The sequence below is a fragment of the Haliotis asinina genome, chromosome 6 (genome assembly GCF_037392515.1).
Source record: "Haliotis asinina isolate JCU_RB_2024 chromosome 6, JCU_Hal_asi_v2, whole genome shotgun sequence".
In the NCBI taxonomy this organism is placed as follows: Eukaryota; Metazoa; Mollusca; class Gastropoda; order Lepetellida; family Haliotidae; genus Haliotis; species Haliotis asinina.
In genome coordinates this window covers 24,937,407-24,960,996 of record NC_090285.1, presented here as the reverse complement: position 1 = coordinate 24,960,996, position 23,590 = coordinate 24,937,407, and the positions used below count along the sequence as shown (strand labels likewise).

Below are 23,590 nucleotides of genomic sequence, written 5' to 3'. Positions count from 1 at the left end.
ATGAAGGTGTTATTATTCGACTATGGAACAATCAGGTTATCACAATGACTGTTTGTCAACAAGCGTATGAGTCATAGCAGAGCTTCTGTTCGATTGACATTGAACATCTCTCGTAGTCTTGAACCGACTCACGTATATCACGTCACGTTTTCAGTTTATCATCCCTCGACAGTGCAATGGAGTCTGTAAGAGATCACATCTTTTCACGAGGGGCTACTTACGATATGGACGTCCTTCGAGCGTCATATCTGAACGACAACAGTGTAGACCCGGACGTCGCTGCGTATGTAAATACGGTCGGGTTTGATGTTAGCCTGTCTCTCTGGGAAAGGCGGGAAAGCAACACCATCTATCTCCATCTAAAAAGGCAAAACATTCAAGAGCATCAGTGTCTTTGGTTAAAAGACTGTTACATTATTGTGAAACAACTAGATTCATTATCATCTCATCATGTGCATGTACATTAATATTGTTACTAGTTACATTGGGAAATAAATATATTTCTCGGGGATCAGAATTCGACAGGACACAAGAGTTTGGATGAGTGTTGGAACTACGATGCGCTGATGTTGAAATTTTAAACTGAGTAGCAATACAAGTATGTCTCAAAGTTGGCTTTATTGTATGTTTGATGTTTAGCAGAAAATATCGATATTATACCCAATTTATGAATTGTAGTGAAGATGCACTCAAGATGCCGTTACACTGGTCTACGTGATAGATATGATTTGATCTACAACTTTTACAATTAAAGAAGATTTTCGTTGGCGTTTCTTTGGATATGTTCAATGATAAATGAACTTGTACAATAATTCAAACATAGTAGTGTTCATGGGTTTGGAATTTAATTCCCTCCAGCAAATTGGTGTATTTTCACGCAGAGCTGTTGTTGGAACTAGTGATGATGTTATAACGAGCAAAGTAGTGATTGATGTCATGAGCATATGTCCATGAAGTGATGACCCCAAACGACTCAATCAACAAAGCGCAGTGACAATTTACTACAGACCGGAAAGCGTCAGTCTAGCCAGGATTCATACATTAGCACACCTACCGTGTAAACCCCTTCTTTCAGTTGGATTTCTATGTTAAATTCTATGTTGGGCTTAACAGTCATGTGTGACACATTCAATGCAGTGTTCCAGGCACCGAATCGCGTATTGTAATTTACTGAGTTTTCGTCGAGTTTAAAGTTCACATGGAATGTTGCATTTGAGCCTCCATCGGATCGAACTGATATCTGCATTCTGAAATGACAAGGTTGTGATACATTGCAGTCAAAGAACGCCAAAGTGAGTTATAAACACTGCGAATATTTGCTGACCAAATCAGTTATTATGGTGCCGGTTAAAGTACAAGTAATCATTTGAAAGGTACTCCAGCAAGGACTGTGAGATGTAAGGAGTATGCTAGCACATTACAATCGACCTAACGTTTAACACCAACACACCTTGCAGTCTACCTGACACCCAGCATTCCTAACACTGCTTGTTTCTAAACATCTAACTTGTCAATTAACGTATCCTCTTTCGTTCTGTTGAAGTCACAAAATATGGGAACCACTGAAGATCTGTGAATCATACTGGAAGTACCGGACAAAATATTGAGAAAGCATCTCTTTTTCTTTACTGTGGAGGAGAATCTTGATTATCACGACCAGCGATTCTAAGAACTGCTAAGAAGGGGCGTAACTCTGTTAAGACCGCTAGAGAGTGTCTCAGGAAGAAAAAATCGTCTAATTAAAGTTTCCTAAGGAAAGGATACAATGATCGAGTAATGTGATTTTAATGTTTAATGTATACTACTTTGTTTCTAAATAGGCACACTAAGTTTCATTAAAACGTGAATATGATGTATATTTCACCACATGATGCTGATATTAATACACCCGTACCTCGCACCCGTTAGTATTCCTGTGACAGTCGCAGTGAAGTGACTTGTTGGGCCACATGGGAAACGTACCTGGCCCTGAATGAGAACACATCGTGAATGACATTCAACTGGCTGAGTGTGTAAATTTGGTTTTACTCAACGTTTAGCAATATTCACGCAATGTCACTGCTGGGTTTCACACATTATGCGCAAGTGGGGATAGAATCGAATCAGCGATTCGACACTTTGACCAATAGGAACCCCACTACCCTAGCAGCAAAGTGAAGTCTTATACACGGGAACCCGATATCGCACAGTACGTTAAACATAGACCATAGCTCTACAGGCACGTCGTATATATTAATAGAGTAAAGGAGCAGCAGCTGCCATATTTCAGGCTGAAATGTACGCTTCGGTGACATTCGAAACTATGCACAGGTACCTCTTAATTATGCATTGTGCGATATCGGGTCCCTGTGGTCTTTTTCTAACAAACATCTGCATGAATGAGTACAAGCATGTCATCCACAGAACGCCTTACCCGTGCATCAGTTTCAAATATTTTGACTCAAGTGAAAGTGAAGGAGTGAGCTAAGGTTTACGCCGCACTCATCAATTTCAACTATATGGTGACGGTCTGTATATAACTGATTCTAGACCAGAAAATCCAGCCAGCAGCAGCATGAAAATCGTTTTGTGCAATTGGTAACTGATGACATGTGTCAAAAAGTCAGGAAACCTGAACACCCTATACCGTTTGTGGCTTCATATGACAAGCCTATGAGTGAGCGAGTTTAGTTTTACACCGCTTTTAGCAATATTCCAGCGACATCACGACGGGCGACACCAGAAAATGGACTTCGCACATTGTGCCCATGTGAGGAATCGAACCCGGGACTTCGGCGTGACGAGCGAACGCTTTATCCACTAGGCTACCCCCACCGCCCCATATGACAAGCATGGGTTACTGAAGGCCAATATTCTACCACAGACTTTCACAGGTAGACTCAAATGAGATATTTCAGCTTGCCCATATTCTAAAGGCAAAGAAACCACACGTGGAGATACGTAACTAAATGGTGATCCTGATGGTATCACTGTATACATGCAACATGCATGTCATGAAGATCGACTTTGCAAGGAGAAACAGTTGGTGATGCTCAAATAAGACATATAGCTTGGACAGTTTGCAGCTGACGTTCCCCCCTTGGGTCACGTTTGGGTGAGAAGACGGCTACATCAACCAGTTCCTCAGAGCAAAAGCACCGTTTCCAACGATGAAGTACAGCACGTTCTTGTCATCATTTGGAACAGACTATGGTTCACCCAAACCAATGCTGTTAACTTTCCTTCAATTCCGAAATATTGTGCACATGAAATCAGACGTAGTTCCATCGTCTCCAGTATTGACATAGATGGATTAAAAGTCAGAAAAGTGCAATCAGAACAACGGAATAGAGGTTCTCGTAGTTGCCATAGGTGCAACCACTGCTCCTTAAACTTCATGAACCTGTTTACCATCTTGGTCTTCACAATCTTGGAGAGGCACCATATACGAGCGAACTGATGAACGTTCTCCCGCTATTCTTCCGGGGTCTTTAGACACCTTATGACGTCCTCGACATACTCATCTGTGACTGCCATGCTGCGTTTCTGTATGGAGATGCAGTTGTGAATTCTGAAGCCCAACATCAACCTTGTATTTTTGTCTTCAAATGCATGGTCACGTATCGTTCACGGCAAGTGCATTTTGTGCACAATGAACCTACTCACCTCTTTCTATGCGTTCACACACCTGACATTGCAAACTGAAAACGACTGATTATTCTCTAGCCTCTGGATGTTGTGGATATGTTTTTTTCTGTCCACGTACAGTTTCCATATCTTAATGAGATGAAACTGTAATGTTGCTTTACATATTCATTTTTTAGAGAAACATTGTAAAATTTGGGAAGAGGATATTGACACATTTCACTGTTAGAAAAACAATCATCTTCCTATTGGTTTTCTTATTTTTTTTACTCGGTAGAGTGGCAAAAAATTATATCAGTTCACGACTCAAATTTAACACCTAAAAAAATCAAGAAAGACTTAGATGACTAGAACAAATATTTTTTCAAGAAATATTTTACAATGTGCATTATCGGTTGATATCGTAGTTCGAATCTTATTCCTCACCTCATTTTGGAATCTGAAACGACCACAGAGGCCAGTCAGATTCTGCCACCTGCCCGTCGATGACTGACAAACGCTTATGGTGTTCTTGTGACACGACAGGAAGTCGTCTGCGCAGGTGTACTTAGCCTCGGCTCCCATGTAATGACCATCATACTCCACCTTGCTGTTTGGTATCAGTGGAGGCGGGGAACCACAACCTGGGAATTCTGCATTGAAAGGAGAACCCTGCCTGTCGCACAGCGAACTACTTGACACACTGTTATGTTTTAAAAGGCACTTGTGATTGCCACGAAAAACGAAAAGGTTATGTCATCAAGGATATGTGATCTGGTTAGTAAGTGACGTACCCATCAGTGACAGTATAATACGTATCCTTCATGAAATGAGGTAGAATTCGACTTGACCAATTCAATTTTGCCGCGATAATGTATCATTACAGTGAGTTATTATTTTTCATATAATTAATATATTTATATTCATAATGATCGCGAAGGTAAGGGTCAGAATCGACCTTCAGCCACGCAAGAAGCCACGATGCTGGCCGTAATGGGATACTAAGAGGATCAGGAGGTCAGACCCAGAGATAGGTTGGTACATATTATATAACTCATACACAGATCGATGTCCAGTCGTTCATTACTTACGAACCACCCCAACACAGCTGGAATATTGCTCTGTTTGCATTAAACAACAAGGAAATATTCCTCTAATATTTGTCATCATCCTCTCAAATATTAATTCTTTGCAATGTTATCTGTGTCACCTGGGCGATGAATTTCTTCATACTCTGGCGAAACTTACCTGCATGACAAGCTGGACGGTCCAGTCTGTTAACTTTACATCGGTATCCAGGCTGACATTGGACCTCTGCACATGGGCCAGAGAGAGTCTGTGTAAACATGATCAAGATATGACAGAAGCATCCGATGACAAGCAAAGTATACAACCTGCACAACCAAACGACCGACCACCTTGCATATGGGGATGGATGTTGGGATGGTTGTAGCAGGAAATACACTTGTCCTGAACATCCTTGCAAAGACAACTGCGTCAAAATAACACATACACGAAGTCTGAAGCCACATTGTAGAGATAATGACCTGGAAATGGAGCTCCACGGTATTAGCACACGGTAACTGCATCTTAACACTTACTGCCACTTAACACTGACATGAAATCATTTCATTCACATCTCAAAGGTCAAATTCTGTAAAACTATAGCTCTATTGAACTTACAACAGGCCACAAGTCAATGTCACTGAAGACGTAGTCTTGTAAGGAGACGACGTCGATGTAGTAGCTGTTGTTACTGTTGAGGTGGCAGGTTCGTGTCACCAGATCGAAGTTAAATGACTTGCAGGTTGAAGATCTGAGACACTCTGAAGAACAACCATATATGGTGGAAGGCTGCATGAAGTCAAATATATAGTCCGCCATAGCGCTATCTTGCTTCAATGAAAAGTCCATGTCAAAACAGGTGCTATATGTTACGGGGTACTTGATACCTAGGACAAGTAAGCACAGGGCAGTGAGGTCCATCTTCAGTGTAGCCTTGACGGTCAGCGTCCTGAAATGATCTATGTCTCCTGACAATTACAACAAAAGACATCTATATCTGATGCTAATCGTCACGGTTTGGTTAGTCAGCATGAATATATGAAACACCTGAACTCCAGCAGTGCGAGTGTCACTTAGAAATGGATATGTCGCTATTTGTTTCACAACAACATTTTTGTTGTTATTTTTATCAACAGGTCGGAAAGTACGTTCCTGCACGTTGGTCACGTCAGGTATACAGATCAATACCCTGTATTGGCACGAGATGTACCTGCTTTATGGCACTAAGCGTAAGTGACTGCTGTTTTGAAATCAACACAGCCACAGTGCCTAGCAACCAGCTTCATTTTAACCACATTCTGTAACAAACGTATAATTATTAGACTGCACGAGATTTATCTGCTTAATGATTTGGGGTGTTAAAGATATATACTGAGTCAGAAAAGAAACTTCACATTCTTTCTTCAGGGCACTATAAACGAGCAAGAGATGGTAAGATGGTTAAATTGTTATTGTTACATTGCTGAGATCCGTGTGCTGTACTCGATACTCTGACAGTGCCACAATCAGTTCCATTGGGCTACACCGCCGTTCCAAAACATGCGTATACAGAATGTCAAGTCACAAGAATAAAAATTCGAATGGAGACTGGCAGCCCGCAACCGATTTCGAATGCTGTGTTAGGACAGTCGACCTCTAAACATCTCAGCCCTGGTTCGTGTAGCCAGCAGAAATCTGTCACGTAGGTGACATAGGACGATGTGACGGTCTTCTGCTCGTGGACGACGCGACCCGACCTTGAGTGATCAGAAGTGGTGCCAGTTTGTTGTAGACGACCTGGCAAGTCGTACACAGTACGACGGCTGCATCCCATTGTTCTTGCGACATCAATAACTGATCTTCCTGCTTGCAACATGCCAACGGCACGTTCACGTCGCACATTTTACAACCGTGGCATTTAAAGTACCATTAGAACTGTCTTTTGTTTCCAATTTATGAGGACAATGCAAACACGTGCAAATGAAGAAAACATCGATGCGAAGATCACGTGATTTGGCACTAACGTCATTTGCACGACGAGTGGATGGGTTTACGTGGGGTTTGCCAACGTTTTTCTAGAATCGAAAGATAGGGATTCCATTTCGGATACGTAGATGTATCATCGGAGAAATAATATTCATTATTTTTAAAAATTACATTTTGTGAAGTTTCTTTTTTGACTGCGTATACTTACCGCAGGAGGCTTACTCATCATATCCATGGATGATTTTAAAAGTAGTGTTATAATGTTATAATGAGATGACTGACACAGAAGAACAACCATTTGGAAATAAAATGTTTAGAAGGATCCCGAGAAATATCAAACCTACGGCATGCCTGAAGATAATGTGGCCACCGTTTAGAAAAAAAAACTATTGAAAACACTGAAAACCGATGTCTGCTTGTCTTGTCTCTAAGAGTCTAAGAGAGCCTATTAATCAAAATGAAACCGGGATGTTGGTGGATCTACATGTGTCAAAGAGTACTGCAAAACTGAAATGTGTTGTTGAAAGGATTACCTAAACCTGAATATCGGTTTGCCGTTGGCTGGCATAGTCAGCCTTTGTATTTGTATCCCATGTATAAAAACACTACGTACACTACTTGTATGCTTAATGTGAGAATCCACATGACTGAGGAACGTGTAACAGATGCCTTGAATTGTTACCGCACCACGCATGCAGTGTGGACAGAAATGCCCAAGAAGCGGGGAAGGCAGAGAATGTAGGACGATACGATATCAAGTGTTGATGATTTCTGAAAATCATCCACAGAAACCAAAGTAGAGTTTATTAGTTATGGATATGTCCTACAGCTACAAAATGGGCAGCCATTCTAAAGCACTTTTATGGACATGTTCACCGGGTATCGCTATTCTGCAGCACCATTAGCCTGATCACAAAGATCAACTAAGGAGGCAAGCATCATTGATCACTTTCGTATCTCGTTATTGCATTTTTGTTCAAGAGCACTTAACCCATGCTAAGAAGGGTCGGAGAAACACTTGAGGCAAGTTCATGGGTTGAGTCGTTGCATATAATCGCTTACTGTTAAAGAAAGGATTTGTGAAACCTGCCTCAGTTGAACCATGTGCGGCCAAAAGTGTGTGTGCAAAACAATATTGAAAGGTTTGTTTCTGTCTGATGACTTTAGCGTTACGCCGCTTTAGCAATATTCAGCAATATGACAGCGGGTTCACCTGAGGAGAATGTCGCTAGTTTTAGCCTTGAATACGGCTAAGCAGGGAGTTACAATAATATCACTCAGAGTTCATGAAAAGGATTAACAAGAAGGGGTATTTGGTTGTCATTACAGAGACAACTTCAGAAAGCTCACTGTCACTGAAGATATATAAATGAAAATGCATGCCACCATGTTGTCGTTGTTGATGCTTCCCATATGTATATGCCTGTTCTGTGCCTGTTCGTACTTTACCATTGCTTGACAACGGTATGTCATCCAAATGCCAATTGTACAGACCACCATCAGTTGTTCAGGACAACTAATCTAGTAAACAGGCCAGCCCACAACGCTGTCGACTGTCTGCAGTGGGTTTGTGTGAAGGAAGACGAGTTGTGTCTTTTTGTTTTGGAGTTTTTTAAAAAGGCGTCTAGATTTATGTTATTTGTTTAAGTATAAGACTTATATTTGAATTGAGCTCTTGCCCTTATTATTACTACAATAATACTACTGCTCGTCATGATTGTGATTCGTTATGCGCATTTCAACTGAAACAAACAGCAGGTTGTCAGATATGTTAAGAAACATTTCCATTTGTCTCTTTATTGTCCGGAGACATCAGTCAACAACACACAGAGCTGTTCTGAGCTGTTGAGCTGTGTATCTAACAATTGTCCGCCTAGGTGTTTATCGTTTATTTTACACACTCTCTGCCAGGACAAGTACAGGCTGAAAAGTCTTCTATAAGGATTACATACATTACATTCACAGTTCGAAGTTGGAGTCGCCATTTATTTTCATGAATATTTCATGATCATTTAATTTGTCATTTTATCGATTCACGCCCTTGGGATCTTAAAACATAGACAGAAAAGGTAGGTCTCTTACAAGAATGACTGGGAAAGGAGAGAAGAGAATCTTTTCCGTATTCCCGTAGATTAATTTTTGTCGATAATCAAACTTGTGTTCACACAGAGATACCTGAATTCCTCAGTGTATAACAGTCCTACAGCTGTGTAGAGCCTAACCTGCTAGTTCTTAAGTTTTATAACAGTATCATGACGACAGGCAGCTCAATGTTGTGTCGCCATGGATATCCGCATGGCTACTGGGATAATTTCGCGTTTTTGTGAAGAGCAAATTAAAATAATAAAAAAATGCGTTTCGAAAATCATTTTTTCCAGAAACCGTTGATACATTTAAAAGAAAGCAATGTGTACTCTTTGTTGGAATTTATCACATGTTCTTGGGTTATGTGTTGTTGTTTTCTGTTTTGTGCTATTTCCCTGATCCAAAGTTAAGTTTCATCAAGCATTGGCGGTTACTTATATCTTTTTGTAATGCTGAAATTGCCTGTCTAAGTTAAAGCGCAACCGTTAATTTCAGCAGTGTGATGATGATACGAAAGGCGATTTATCAGAGGCATTGGTTCATTATAAATGAAATTATAAATATACACACGATCCTGTTTAATATCTTACCTCTTTAAAACAAAGTGCATTTAACACAGTACAGAACCAAATAATATACTGAAAGAGATGGTCATATGTTAAAGAGGATTTGCTACATTTACATAAACTGAAAAACCAAAAAATTTAATAATTTAAATAAAAATATATAATATAAAATATAACATAATAGAATATAATAGAATATATCTAAATAATATAAAATAAATAAACCTAAAATTTCAACATTTAACTGTAACATTTAAAGGTATATTGAATGATTAAATATGTTGCCCAGAAACGGCGAATGATTGAATAATTACGGCAGTAAAGTATATGTGAAAATATATATTCCCGTTATGGTTTTATGTTCCAAAAGTGTTTTTTTTTGTCTTGATAAGCAACTGAGAATGGCACACTTACTATTCATAGAATAGACTCACAGAGATTACCACAACAAGAAACCTATTACTTGAATGTATTGTAAAACTTGATATCTTGCTGTCATGTTTTGGTTATTAAGTGATGGACTTCTATGATGGAGAGAGCCACTGTCACCAGCAGTTACGTGGTCGTAAACAGGAAAGGCCTTGACGCCTGATACCTCTTTATCTCAGAGCGAGTGAGTGAGTGGGTTAATATTTAACGTCACATCTCAGCATATAGTGACGAGAACATTTAATACCGAAATGAAATATATATCTATTATAACACCTGGCAACGAAGGACAGCAAAACAACTAGAATATCACAGATGAGAATATAAAACTAGTAACTATACCTAAAACCATTTATCTACAGAGGAAAAGACAAGATAAAATGGGCTATAGAAGGTAGATCACCATACTAGGGACCATGGGGACTTACAGTACCTTTTCTACCTGCACGGACCCTAGTTGGATTTACATCATCCTCTCAGCCGTCAGCAATTTGGGAAATCGAACAATGCAAATAAAAAGACACTTTTGCTACGATTAAAAACGTGGAAAGTTTGAATTTACTTTGAATGTTTCTTGACTTACGTACCCTTTTAGGAGGACAATAGTTTTACAGTACTTCAACCTCTTTGAGGATACAGCCACTAACAAGCACATTTATGAATTTAAACTTCCAGTCATAAAATATTTATCGATTTACAATTTAGTCAATAAATCTAATTCGTTTAAAATGCAATGATTAAATAAGAGCTTGTGTTATTAAAAAGATCCTTCAGAGTTCGTGAATTAATATACATATCAAGCAGGATATGCTTGACTGTGATTCTTCCATCACAAGGGATACAAAATGGAGGATCCTCACCTTAAGCAAATATTTATGTGTATATGTTGTGTTTCCAATACGACATCGTCGCATGATGACCTCTTCAAATTTGGACTGACAATCCAGATCGATTTACAATTTAGTCAATAAATCTAATTCGTTTAAAATGCAATGATTAAATAAGAGCTTGTGTTATTAAAAAGATCCTTCAGAGTTCGTGAATTAAAATACATATCAAGCAGGATATGCTTGACTGTGATTCTTCCATCACAAGGGATACAAAATGGAGGATCCTCACCTTAAGCAAATATTTATGTGTATATGTTGTGTGGCCAATACGACATCGTCGCATGATGACCTCCTGAAATCTGGACTGACAACCCCAGTAGGTGTAAACAATATACGGTTTTATTTCATGTAATTTATTTATACCTACTTGAGTGTCCCACCTCTTCTGCATCAGATCACGGATGTAAGACCTAAAGATAGCTTTATAGTCAGTGTATGGAATAAGAAATGGCGTCACAGATTTGTTGAGTGCTGCTTTAGCAGCAAGGTCTGCCATTGTTATACCAGAAATGCCTACGTGGCTTCGTAACCAACTAAAGACGATGTCGTATTGGCCACTAGCAAGATCATTATACAATCCAATAATATCAATTAAAAGTGGATGTTTATAAGAAATATTTTTAATAGCCTGAAGGCAAGAAAGAGAGTCGGAATATATACTGTTTATGTTTAGGGTGTCTTTGAATATATTTAAGAGCTGTTAATATGGCGTTAGCATCTGCTGTGAAAATAGAACTATTATCTGGTAATCTAGATATTGTTCTGGATCCAAAGACAGTGGCAGAAGCCACTGCGCCACCATCCTTGGACCCATCTGTAAATAAGGATTTGTATTGCTATATTTATGTTTCAATTGATTATATTCTTGTTTAGATTGTAATTCATTTGTTTCTGATTTTTTAAATGTAGTTAATGTTAGGTCGACCTGTGGCCTAACCAACTGCCAAGGAGGAGAAGAAAGAAGACGGGAGGGAGTAATATGATCCAGCTCAATGCCGGCAGCAGAAATAAGTGGTTTTATTCTTAAACCAAGAGGCGGAACAAGGGAAGATTTCTTATTGTATAAATCCTCATAGAGAGGATTGAAGACACAGTCATATGCAGGGTTTGACTCATTGGAATATAGTTTTGTGATATACTGTAAAGATAATTTTATACGTCGCTGCTCAAGAGATGGCTCATCAGCCTCGACACAAAGGCTGTCAACAGGTGAACTTCTGAAAAGATCCAAGACAAAGTCTTAGACCTTGGTGGTGGACAGAATCTAAACGTTTTAGGTTCCTTTTGCAGGCTCCGCCATAAACGATGGAGCCATAATCAAGTTTAGACCGTATCAATGATCTTATATAAGTGAAGGAGGGTAGCTCGATCACCTCCCCACTTTGAATTAGAAACGACTTTTAATAAATCCAGCGCCTTCAGGCATTTATTTTTTAGGGACTTGATATGGGGGAGAAACGTTAAATGTGAGTCGAAAATCAGACCCAAGAACTTGGCCTCCTTAACAACTTTGATGGGAGTGCTATTTAAAAACAATTCTGGATCTTTATGCGGTTTGTATTTTCTACAGAAATGTATACAATTGGTTTTCGATTTAGAAAATTTAAAGCCGTTTTCTAGACACCATTTGTTAATATTGTTTAAGCACAACTGCAGTTGCCGTTCAATAGTATGCATATTTTTTCCACGACAAGAAATATTAAAATCATCCACGAAAAGTGATCCATCGATTGAATCATTTAAAACCTTGGATAAACTGTTTATCTTGATACTAAAGAGTGTTACAGACAAAATACTGCCTTGTGGAACACCCTGATCCTGATTATAATGGTCAGACAGGGATGATCCCACTCGGAACTGCCCGTATTTCAAAAATTGTGAGATAAAATGAGGTAAACGACCTCTCAAACCGAAATCATGTAAATCCTTTAAAATGCCATACTTCCAAGTAGTATCCTATGCTTTCTCCAGATCGAAAAAATGATACAACGTGTTGTTTATTTACAATAGCATTCTTAACATAGGATTCTAATCGTACTAAATGATCAATAGTACTTCGATTTTTCCGGAAACCACATTCTATATCTGTGATAAGATTATTCGTTTCCAAATACCAGACTAATCTATTGTTTACCATTCGTTCCATGGTTTTATAAAAGTAACTGGTTAACGATATAGGGCGGTAATTTGAGGGATCTGTATGATCCCGGCCGGGCTTTGGTATGGGGATTACAATGGCATTGTGCCACGATTGAGGAAAATTTCCTGGATTCCAAATACAGTCAAATATTTCCAAAAGTGTGAAACGACATGTCTCAGGCAAATGTTTCAGTAACTGGTAAAGAATGTTGTCATCACCAGCTGCAGTATCATGAGCTTGCTCGAGATCAGTATGTAGCTCATGTAATGAAAATACCTCATTATAATCTTCACCGTTATTAGAGTCGAAGTTAATTCTTTGTTTTTCTTGTCGATTTTTATATTTCTGAAATTCAGGTATATAATTTGATGAGGAAGAATTTCTGGAAAGAGTTTCACCAATTTTATTGGCAATATCACCCTTACCAGTTATCAATTTATCACCTTCTTTGAGATGTTTAACAGAGGATTTGGAACCTTTGCCTTTTATTCTTTGGACCACATCCCACACCTTAGACATGGGTGTGCGCGAATTAATGTTGGAAACATATTTCCTCCAAGACTGGTGCTTGTTCGTCGTGCTTTGGCACTCGTAATTTTAACATTATTTAAGTTGTGAACAGTAGGATGTCTGCGGAGGTATTTTTCTGCTTTCTTCCTACATTTTCTTGCTTGTTTACATTCATTGTTGAACCATGGTTTACGAAGGTGAGGAATTTCAGAGGACTTAGGAATTGATTGGTCAGCGATTTCATTGAACTCAGCTGAAAACAACTCTATCGGATCTGATACATTCATAAAGTTTTCCGGTATTAATGTTTCCATACACAGCATTTCATATAAGGGCCAATTGGCCTTATTAAAATTCCACCGTGATAAAGGGGGATCATCATCGGGTTTGATAGCTTTTAGGACAGTTAGGAAGTGGTCACAAAGGTCATCATGAACAGACCAGTCAAATTCGTTGTAAACATTCGAATCAGCGAGGGACAGATCAAGTGCAGAATAGGTTCCTGTTCCAGGATGTAAATAGGTGTTTGCTTCGTCATTAAAAACACACAAGCTATTATCAGATATAAAATCCTCCATAATCTGACCTTTATGGTTTGTGCTTGTACTTCCCCATAGAGGGTTGTGCCTGTTCAAGTCGCCCATGATGATACAGGGCTTTGGTAACTGATCATAGAGATTTTGGAGATCAGTTTGTCGGAGAACAGATGAAGGTGGAATGTGCAAAGAGCACAGAGTAAATCCAATGTGCAGGCTGAGGCGAATAGCTACGGCTTGGAGATTGGTATTCAAATGAACATCGCTGTGAATGATGTTACGTCTAACTAATATCGTTGAACATCCAGTAGCGTTATCCCCTGGAGGAGAAAAAGAGTGATAACAAGTGTACTGCCGTAAATCAAATGTATCAGTATGTTCGAGATACGTCTCTTGGAGACATAGTGCTGACGGTTTAAGGTCTTGCACTAACAACTGTGCTTCATGAAAGTTATGTTTAAGTCCTCTGCAATTCCATTGTACTAGATTAGCTGAATGGCTTATGGAGGGATAAGTATCTAAGGAGCAGTAACGGGAGATACTGCTCTACCTTTCATTTTGGGTGAGTGAGCATTTGAATGACCACCAGCGCTCACACGGGTGGATACTTCAGTATCCATATCTTCGAGCAATCCATATTTATTATGAAACTGCACTGTATCTTTTAGTGCTTTTGGCAAATTGTCAGACTGAATCTGTTTTTTCTTTGTATCCACTTTGGACGATTTGATTTGATTTGAGTCTGTCTGTGTAGAAGATGTTCCTTTCTGTTTTGGTGATGGATCTGTGACCGGTTTGGAACTTACGGTGTTTTGTAATTGATCTGAAAGGGATTTGGGATGGTCGGAATGTACCCAGGAAAGATCTGTCTGACAGGGTATTGACACCGTGACCTTTTTAGCTACTGAAGCATATGATGAACTTTCTGAAACAGGTGCAAGGAGTCTGGCTTGTGTTCTGGCATCAGAGTAACTGAGTCGTTTTTCACTTTTTAATCTCTGCGCGGTGGCCTCATATTTCCAAAGAGGACAATCTTTAGAAGATGCCATATGGTCTCCTTTGCAATTTAAACACTTGATGGTGTTGGTACATGTTTTCCCATCGTGATCAGGTTCTCCGCATCTAAAGCAAGCTAGCTTATTCCTACAATAATTTTGCCCATGACCGAACTTCTGACAGTTAAAACAACGAGTAGGGCCTGGGATAAAGAGATCTATAGCCAAGGAGAAACATCCAACCTTAATAGAAGGTGGCAGAACTGGGGTTTCAAAAGTCAGAAGATATGTATTGGACGGGAATACACGGTCATCTTTACGGTATGTGAATCTTTTTGCCTCAATGACACATTGACTTCTGAGTTGAGAGTTGACAGGTTTTATAATGGACACAATAGTCGTTTTTATTGCTGAATGTTCTCGTCACGATATGGCTGAAATAGTGCCGATGTGACGTTGAATCGTAACTCACTCACTCTGAGTTGAGAGACAATGTCTTCAACAGAAATGTCAGCGAGATTTCGGTCCCTGGCACGGATTAGTGCTTTGGAAAAGTTGAGTGTCTTGTGTGCTGAACATGTAATTGGAATGTCAGCTAGTTAGATTGACGTCATGAGATTAATGGCCTGTGACTTCCTGACACATTCAACCAGAAGACCACCAGACCGTAATTTAGAAACATTCTTCAACTCACCAGCTTTACCTTGTAGGCCCTTTTCTAACAGAAATGGGGAATAGGAAGCAAGGGTTCGTTCACCCTTTGCTTCCAAAACAAGAAAGCGTGGCCAAGTATCCCTTTCAGAATATAACAATTTCGTCACAACGTCATCTTCATCAGAGTCAAGCTCAGAATCAGATTCTGAAAGTTCCCGGTTTGGTTTTTATATTTTGCTTACTCATAATGAATAGTAGAATGGTTCATCAAATCTGTTCCCTGCCCGCCATGGAGCGCCTGCAAGGGCGATGTCATGCGTAAGCGGAGTTCGAGCAAAGTGACACCAAAGGGTTACAGAAATGATATACTCCAGTTAATCCAAAGGATCATCCAGATTGGCCCATGAGCCACCTCCTTCTGGGAATAAGCTCTAGGCAAGAACATGAAACAAATTCATGAACGTTCTGAGTATTCAGAATGAAGGTACCGAGTCAAGATATAACAAAATTACATACCACAGGGCTCGGCGTGACCAGTCGATTGATAGAATCGGGCCCCTTCTACCACCCGTCTTGTTAGGGCCAAAGTGGCGTGTTGGGCACAGTAACACTATTCATTGCTCCCATGCCCTCAGCCACCAGGATCCCCTCCCCTCCTCCACCGACACAGGGGCGCATCCCACGGCAAACAGGTTGCCCAATTTAGTCGCCTCTTACGAGAAGCAAAGGGGGGGGGGGGGGGGGGGGGGGGGGCTGTGGACACATTCTGTCACGGGTGCACACGGGAGAAGAACACTTAGCGTTACCCAGCTACCCAGCACCCACCACGAGGAGGTGGCTCTTCATGGGTGCCGATGCAATGAAGTGGGACACCCAAGTAGGTATAAATAAATTACATGCAATAAAACCTTATATTGGTTATACCCACTTGGGTTGTCAGTCCAGATTTGAAGAAGTCATCGTGCGAGAATGTCGTATTGGTCACACAAGATATACTCAGAACTATTTGTGAGGACCCTCCGTTCTGCATCCTTTGTATGACAAAGTCAAGGTCAAGCATGTCTTACTTGACTCACAAGGAATAAGTATTTAAAATCACTAACTATGAAAGAGCTTTTTAGTAACATTAGTTCTCATTTAATTATTTCATTTATAGAAGAATTAGATTTTTATCATTGGTAATTTAGATTAGCAACTAAGATTGTTAGTGGCTGTACCCTCAAAGGGGGTTGAAGTATTGTATACTTAACTTATTGTATATTTATAGGGTACGTAAGTCCCAACAAATTTAAAGTAAATTTAAACTTGCCACTTGTGTGCTTTTAATTTGTGGCCAGATTTGTCCTCTTTAACCATTGGATAAAGGGATGGTCCATGCAGGTAGCCAAGGTACGTCCACACGGTCCCAAGTAGACTGTGTTTTTTTGGATGGTAATATCCATTATGTTGTATGCACTTACAGTATAGTCAAGGAGTTCGGCGTTAAATAAGTGGCGTCATTGGACACATCCTCAGTGTCGTCCAAGTAGTGACAGACTGTTCATTGTTTTCTTTAGTATGTGACATCTTGGCTTTATGAGAGGCATTTAGAAGTATATACAATTAACAGGGATAGTTACGTTGGATATCTGAAAGTGATTTGCGCAGAGTAAGCTGACATACAGGGTTATTGTATTGTTTGTGATTATAACAAACAATTGATGGGAGGTCTATATGGTAGGTACATGTAATTATTACGGTAATTACATTTTCATTAACAGTTAATTAACGTTGTCAGCCATGTGCCAGCTACGCAAGAACAGTCGATGTTGTCATAATTCGCCACAAATTAACTTGATGTTCTCGGGTGATTTGGATTTGAATATATATGTGCCGACAGTCCTCGAGGTCTGTTCCTGCATTGTGCATGCTTGTTAACGAAAAATCAGCTGGACTATATTGACTGAAATCATATTCCACATAGACGAGAGAAAAGGACATGAAGCAAGGAGAAAAAACGAAGAAAATACATATTATGTTTTGTTTTAAAACTTATCTGGCTCTTCGGGTTTAGCAATTTTATTTGGTCATTAGCGCGTTGGTGGTGTTGATTATGCAAACATTATTTTGTCTATTGTTCAATGGATGTTTCAGTGATACCTACTCAGGTACTGATGCAACATATACTGATGGGAGAGTGAGTTTAGTTTTACGCCGCACTTAGCAATATTCCAGCTATGTGACGTCGGTCTGTAAATAATCGAGTCTGGGCCAGACAATCCAGTGATCAACAACATGAGCATCTGCACAATTGGGAACCGATGGCATGTGTCAACTAAGTTGAGAAGTTAAGACGTTAAGGTTTTAACTACTCAAAACTTCATAATAACCTTCACAGAACTCAAAGCAAAACGTATCAGTTATGGACATGTAGCACACCAACAGAATGGACAGGCATTCCACAGCACTCTTATAGATATGCTCACCTGTTGTTGCTTCTCTACAGCTTCCTTATGGATATGTTCACCTGACCTTAATTTTAATTTTCTACATCACACTTATGGACATGATCACCGGATGTCACTTTTCTACAGCACTCTTATGGACATGATCACCGGATGTCGATTTTCTACAGCACTCTTATGGACATGATCACCGGATGTCACTTTTCTACAGCACTCTTATGGACATGATCACCGGATGTCGATTTTCTATAGCACTCTTATGGACATAATTACAGGATGTCTCTCTCCTGAAGCACAGTTATGGATATGTTTCAGCCATTAAACAGCACCTTTTCAGGAATGTTCACGGGGTGCCGCTATTCTGCAACAAACGAGTGGACATGCGATCAAATTGAAGATATTCATTCATATTGTATAGCATCGAGTGATTCACGTTACAGTGACGGTCCAGTGATTTTCTTGAAAAGGTACTTGGGATTAACGTCAACCCTTTGCAGATTCGATCAAGTAAAACGATAACAAAAGACGTCAAGTGAGTTATTGATGCCCCATCGAGTATTCCAGCAATAACAATGCAGTCTATATGCTTCAGCCTGTATCTCACTCTTCACTGCTCGTTGTTATCAACCACGCTCTCAACCAAATCGCCAAGGCAGTACAAGGCAGTATATTGCTGAATGTAACATATATCTAAGATATATGTTGTTCAAATATGAGTGAGTGAGTGAGTTAAAATTTAACGTCACATCGGCAATATTGCAGCCATAGCGTGACGAGAATGAGTAATTATAAAAATACAAATGAATTGATAGCACGTACATTGTAAAACCCTGTCAACGAAGGACAGTAAAACTAACTAGAATATCACAGAGTAGAAGGTAAAACTAGTGAAGAGACCTAAAACAATGTATCTATAGAGGACAGTACAATATAAAAATGAGCTATATCTAGGTTGCCAACAACTGAAGGTAGATCACCATACTAAGGACCATGGGGACTTACTGTACATTTGCTTCCTGCATGGACCCTAGATGGATTTACATCAACCCTTCAGCTGTTAGCAATTTAGACAAATCTAGCCATAAAGTAAAAACACACTTATTCTACGATTAAAAAGCTGGAAAACTGAAATTTACTTCAAATGTTTTTGGACTTACGCACCCTCTCAGGAGGACAATTATTTTACGGTACTTCAACCCCCTTTGAGGGTACAGCCACTAAAGATTTGAGTTACTATTTTAATCTTCCAATTTTAAAATATTTATCTATTTACAGTTCCGTTAACAAATCTAAATCTTTTAAAAATGCAATAATTAAATGAGGACTAATATTGCTAAAAAGATCCTGCATAGAGTGTGACTTAAAATACTGACCCCTTCTGATGGAATACTCAGCACAGTCAAGCAAGATATGCTTGACTGTGATTCTTTCATCACAAGGGATGCAGAACGGAGGATCCTCACCTTTCAAAAGGTATTCATGAGTATATCTCGTATGGCCAATACGACATCGCCGCAAAATGACCTCCTCAAATCTGGACTGACAACCCAAGTGGGTATAACCAATATACGATTTTATTGCATGTAATTTATTGATACCCACATGGGTGTCCCACTTCTTCTGCATCAGATCACGGATATACGTTCTAATTGCAGCTTTATAATCAGAGTATGGAACAAGAAATGGAGTCACACATTTGTTGAGTGCTGCCTTAGCAGCAAGATCGGCCATTGTGTTGCCAGAAATGCCTACATGGCTTGGTAACTAACAAAAGACGATGTCGTATTGGCCAGTAGCAAGATTATTATATAATTCAATTATTTCTATTAAAAGTGGATGTTTACATGACAGGTTTTTAATTGCCTGGAGGCAAGAAAGAGAATCGGAGTAGATAATGTACTATTTATGTATAGGATCTTTCAATATATTTAAGAGCCGTTAGTATAGCGTTTGCTTCCGCTGTGGAAATAGAACTATTATTTGGTAATCTGAAAGATATTGTTCTGGATCCAATGACAGCCACTGCGCCACCGTCCTTGGACCCATCTGTAAATAAGGATTTATAAGTGCTATATTTATGTTTCAATTGATTATATTCTTGTTTATACTGTAATTCATTCGTTTCTGATTTTTTATATGTAGTTAATGTTAGGTCAACTTGTGGCCTAACCAATTGCCAAGGAGGAGAAGACAGAAGTCGGAAAAGAGCTATATTTTCCAACTCAATGCCGGAAGCAGCAAGAAATGGCTTAATTCTGAGACCAAGAGGCGGAACAAGAGAAGACTTTTTGTTATACAAATCCTCATAAAGAGGATTAAAGACACAATTAAATGCGGGATTAGACTCATTGGAAGCTAATTTTGTGATGTATTGTAAAGATAGTTTTATACGGCGTTGGTTGAGAGTGTTCAAATATGAAGAACATGAAGATAAATGTTGTTCAGTGTTCCAGGTGAGATGAAAATAGAAACACATTATGAACAAAAGCTACCAGTAGAATTAAAAACAAACTAAACTGAAGCAAAAGCTCACAGTTTGCCATGTGCTCCTGCTGCTTGTATGTAATGACATGCATAAAAAAAATCAGTGTCGGTGCCATTTTCAAATGTGGTCATACATGTATTACAATTCATTAATGGAACAATCAGATCATCATATATTATTCTTTTTTGTCAACGAGTGAATAGTTCAGCGCACTGCTGGTGTTCGATCGACCTATCACGTAACAGTTTCAGTACGTTATCCCTCGACAGTGTAATTGATGAGGCATAGATAACATTCGAGATCACATTGTATACACTTTGCACTACCCATTGTAAGACGTCCTTCCAGCATCATATCTGAACGACAACAGTGTCCACCCGGACGTCGCTGCGTATGTAAATACGGTCGGGTTGACTGTTAGCCTTTCTCCGGGAAAGGCTGAAAAGCACCACCATCTATCTCCATCTGAAAAGGCAAAACGTTCAAAGAGCGCCAACCATAGCGTGAGTGACTTTGGTTCAGAAACTGTTATATTGTCACAATTTTCTGTTTGGTGCATTGTAAAACAACTAGATTCATTACCATGTGATCTGCAGTCAAAGTTTGATTGGGCACAACAGTTTGGATGAGTGCTGGAACTACGATGCCCTGGTGTTGAAAGGTTAAACTAAGTAGCTAATGAAAGTAGTTGGTTTTATTGTATGTTTGATGTTCACCTGAAAATGGCTTACAAAAGCCGAACCAGCACTCAAGATGCTTTTCACATTGATCTCAGTCATAAATATGATCATGATTTGATCTCAAACTTTTGCAATTAAGGAAGCTTTTCTTTGGATTCAGTACAGTTGGTGGGATTCTTTAAATTTTCAACAATTAATGGACTTGACTTTGGATCTCATATTCAACAATTTAAACATGTTAGCGTTCATGAGGTGGGAAATTAATTTGCTGTAGTCTTTATCGGAATGGTGTAGTTTTACTCAAACGTACAAACTCTTACAAAGTCATAACCCAATGTGACCCAATCAACAAAGCACGGTGCCCCGATGCAATTTACGATTAGCCGTTAAATGTCACTCTAACACGGATTCACACGTGAATCCATCTTCCTTGAGTTGGACTCCCTGTTGGGCGTGAAACTTTCAGTGGAGGGCTCCAGTGCCCGAAACGTATGTTGTAAGAGACTGTGTTTGTGTCGACTTCAAAGTTCACATGGAATGTAACATTCGTGCCCATTCTGAAATAACAAGAATGACTATTAATTTTACATTCTGGAATAACCATCGGGAATATTGGCTGGCCAAATTATTTCCTGAATATGTCGGTAAAATGAAGATAGCTATATCATGGATGGGTTTCTTATGTATAATCAATTTCCATTCATCCTGCAAGACACACATGCTCTCCGAGTACAACAGCAGTTATAAACGAGCCACCGTTTCATGCGACTGCAATCAACCTTGCAGTTTACTTGACACTGCAACATTTCTGTCACTGCGTAATGGTAAACAACTAACATGTCAATCAATGTAACCGCTTTCGTCTTGTTAGAGTCGCAAAATATGAGAGTCATGGGAGGTGTGTTTTTTCGAAACTAGAGGCCAAAATACTGAGGAAGCACCTACTTCTCTTTGCCATGGAGGTGTTCCTGTTGAGGTGGCAGATTCGTGTCACCAGATCGAACTTAAAGGACTTGGAGAATGAAGCTCTGAGACGCTCTGAAGAACAGGCATATACGGTGAAAGCCTCTATGAAGTCAAATATAAAGCCTGCGATGGCGCTATCTAGCTTCACTGAAGAGTCCATGTCTAAACATTTGGTACATGTTACAGGGTACTTCATAACTAGGACAAGTAAGCACCGCCCTTTCTGTGTGACAATGCATGTCTCCTGTTACAGCAAACGGTTGATTTTTCAGCCTCTGATAATGTATCTATATTCCCCGGTTGGATTGGGGAGAATAAACATGAAGCACCTTATGTCCAGCAGTGCAACTGTCACTTGAAAATGCACCGTTACCAGGTTACAAACACTCACCCAGTCTTGCTGTTTCATGAAGACTATGACATTCCGTGTCATTTAAACATCGGTTTAAATATCCTGTCATTTGCATCATTGCGATACATTGCTCTACGTGACACGGGCCATATGATAAGACGTGGCTCAGTATTTGACATCGCTTGTCAGGGTATTTCGTACAAATGATAACCTTGGTATTGATCTTTTTTATGCATGCCGGAAAGAAGTGCAACAAGACGCATGCTTTTTTTCAACGACAGTCCAATAATGTGAGTTTACATTGCTAGCGGTTATTCTCGAGTATCTATAACTGTATATACAAAATCCGAAGTCTAGTCACCCATTATATAGATACTAGCAATTTGGGGGTTCCGACGATGCCCTCAAGGAATTCTAGAGATATCTAGAACAATGGATATCCGGACATATTGGACAATCATTTGCAGCTAATCGACTGATTCAATGGATATACGTTTGAAATAAATATAGACTGTAAAAGGTTACAAGAGGTCTGTTCCTGAACTGACACTCTACTGTAAAATACACAACCCTTGTATCATTATCTCCTTGACTAGAAATAGACTGGATGTATCTGAGAAAGGTTTCTTGGTTTCTAATATCGACACTGGAACGAAAATAGAACGTCTGTTGTTACTGATAGAAACTGAGAAGAGGTTTGATCATGAATCCAAACAGTTTGTCGTTAACGTTAAGAATATTAGCCAAACTAGCCATAGTCATGTTTTCTTCGCCACACTAGAAGCTGCACACAGGGGTTTCTACGTGTGCATCTTTGTTCTGATATTGTAGACATAACGACGCAAAATGACATGAATATTTATAGGCCAAGGTATTAAATCAACTAAGACAACATGAAGATTATACTTAACGTTTCCTGATAACTTTAGAAAATATTATCAAAGTTGGATACGGTTTCTTCTTTGTTATAGCGTGTCAGATTTGTAAATGAACACCGGTAAAGCTAACCCTGTATGCACTGAACTGATGTCTGACATTGAAGTTACGCTATGTCAACATTACATATGGACCCATGGCCATAAAACTTTCAGCTTCTACGGATAACTCTCAATGCCCGAAAAAGAAATTTGTAAGTAACTGACAAAATGATATTGATTCATTTTCAGTCTTTTGGCAACGTGGAGATAAAGGAATCCTTCATTAATTGGTATGCTAACACTGATAG

General features: G+C 39.4%; 1 protein-coding gene across 1 annotated transcript; it reads right to left on the bottom strand.

Annotated features, from left to right (window-relative positions):
- On the bottom strand, window positions 1–22,173 carry LOC137286640 (uncharacterized). The gene is made up of 7 exons (XM_067818607.1): window positions 21,993–22,173; window positions 5,287–5,636; window positions 4,852–4,939; window positions 4,051–4,256; window positions 1,895–1,968; window positions 1,055–1,247; window positions 1–359 (listed from the first exon to the last, which is right to left on the bottom strand). Exons 1-7 carry the CDS (start codon window positions 22,171–22,173, stop codon window positions 243–245), a joined length of 1,209 nt encoding a protein of 402 aa, XP_067674708.1. The 3' UTR covers window positions 1–242.
- Between the last annotated feature and the right edge of the window lie 1,417 nt (window positions 22,174–23,590).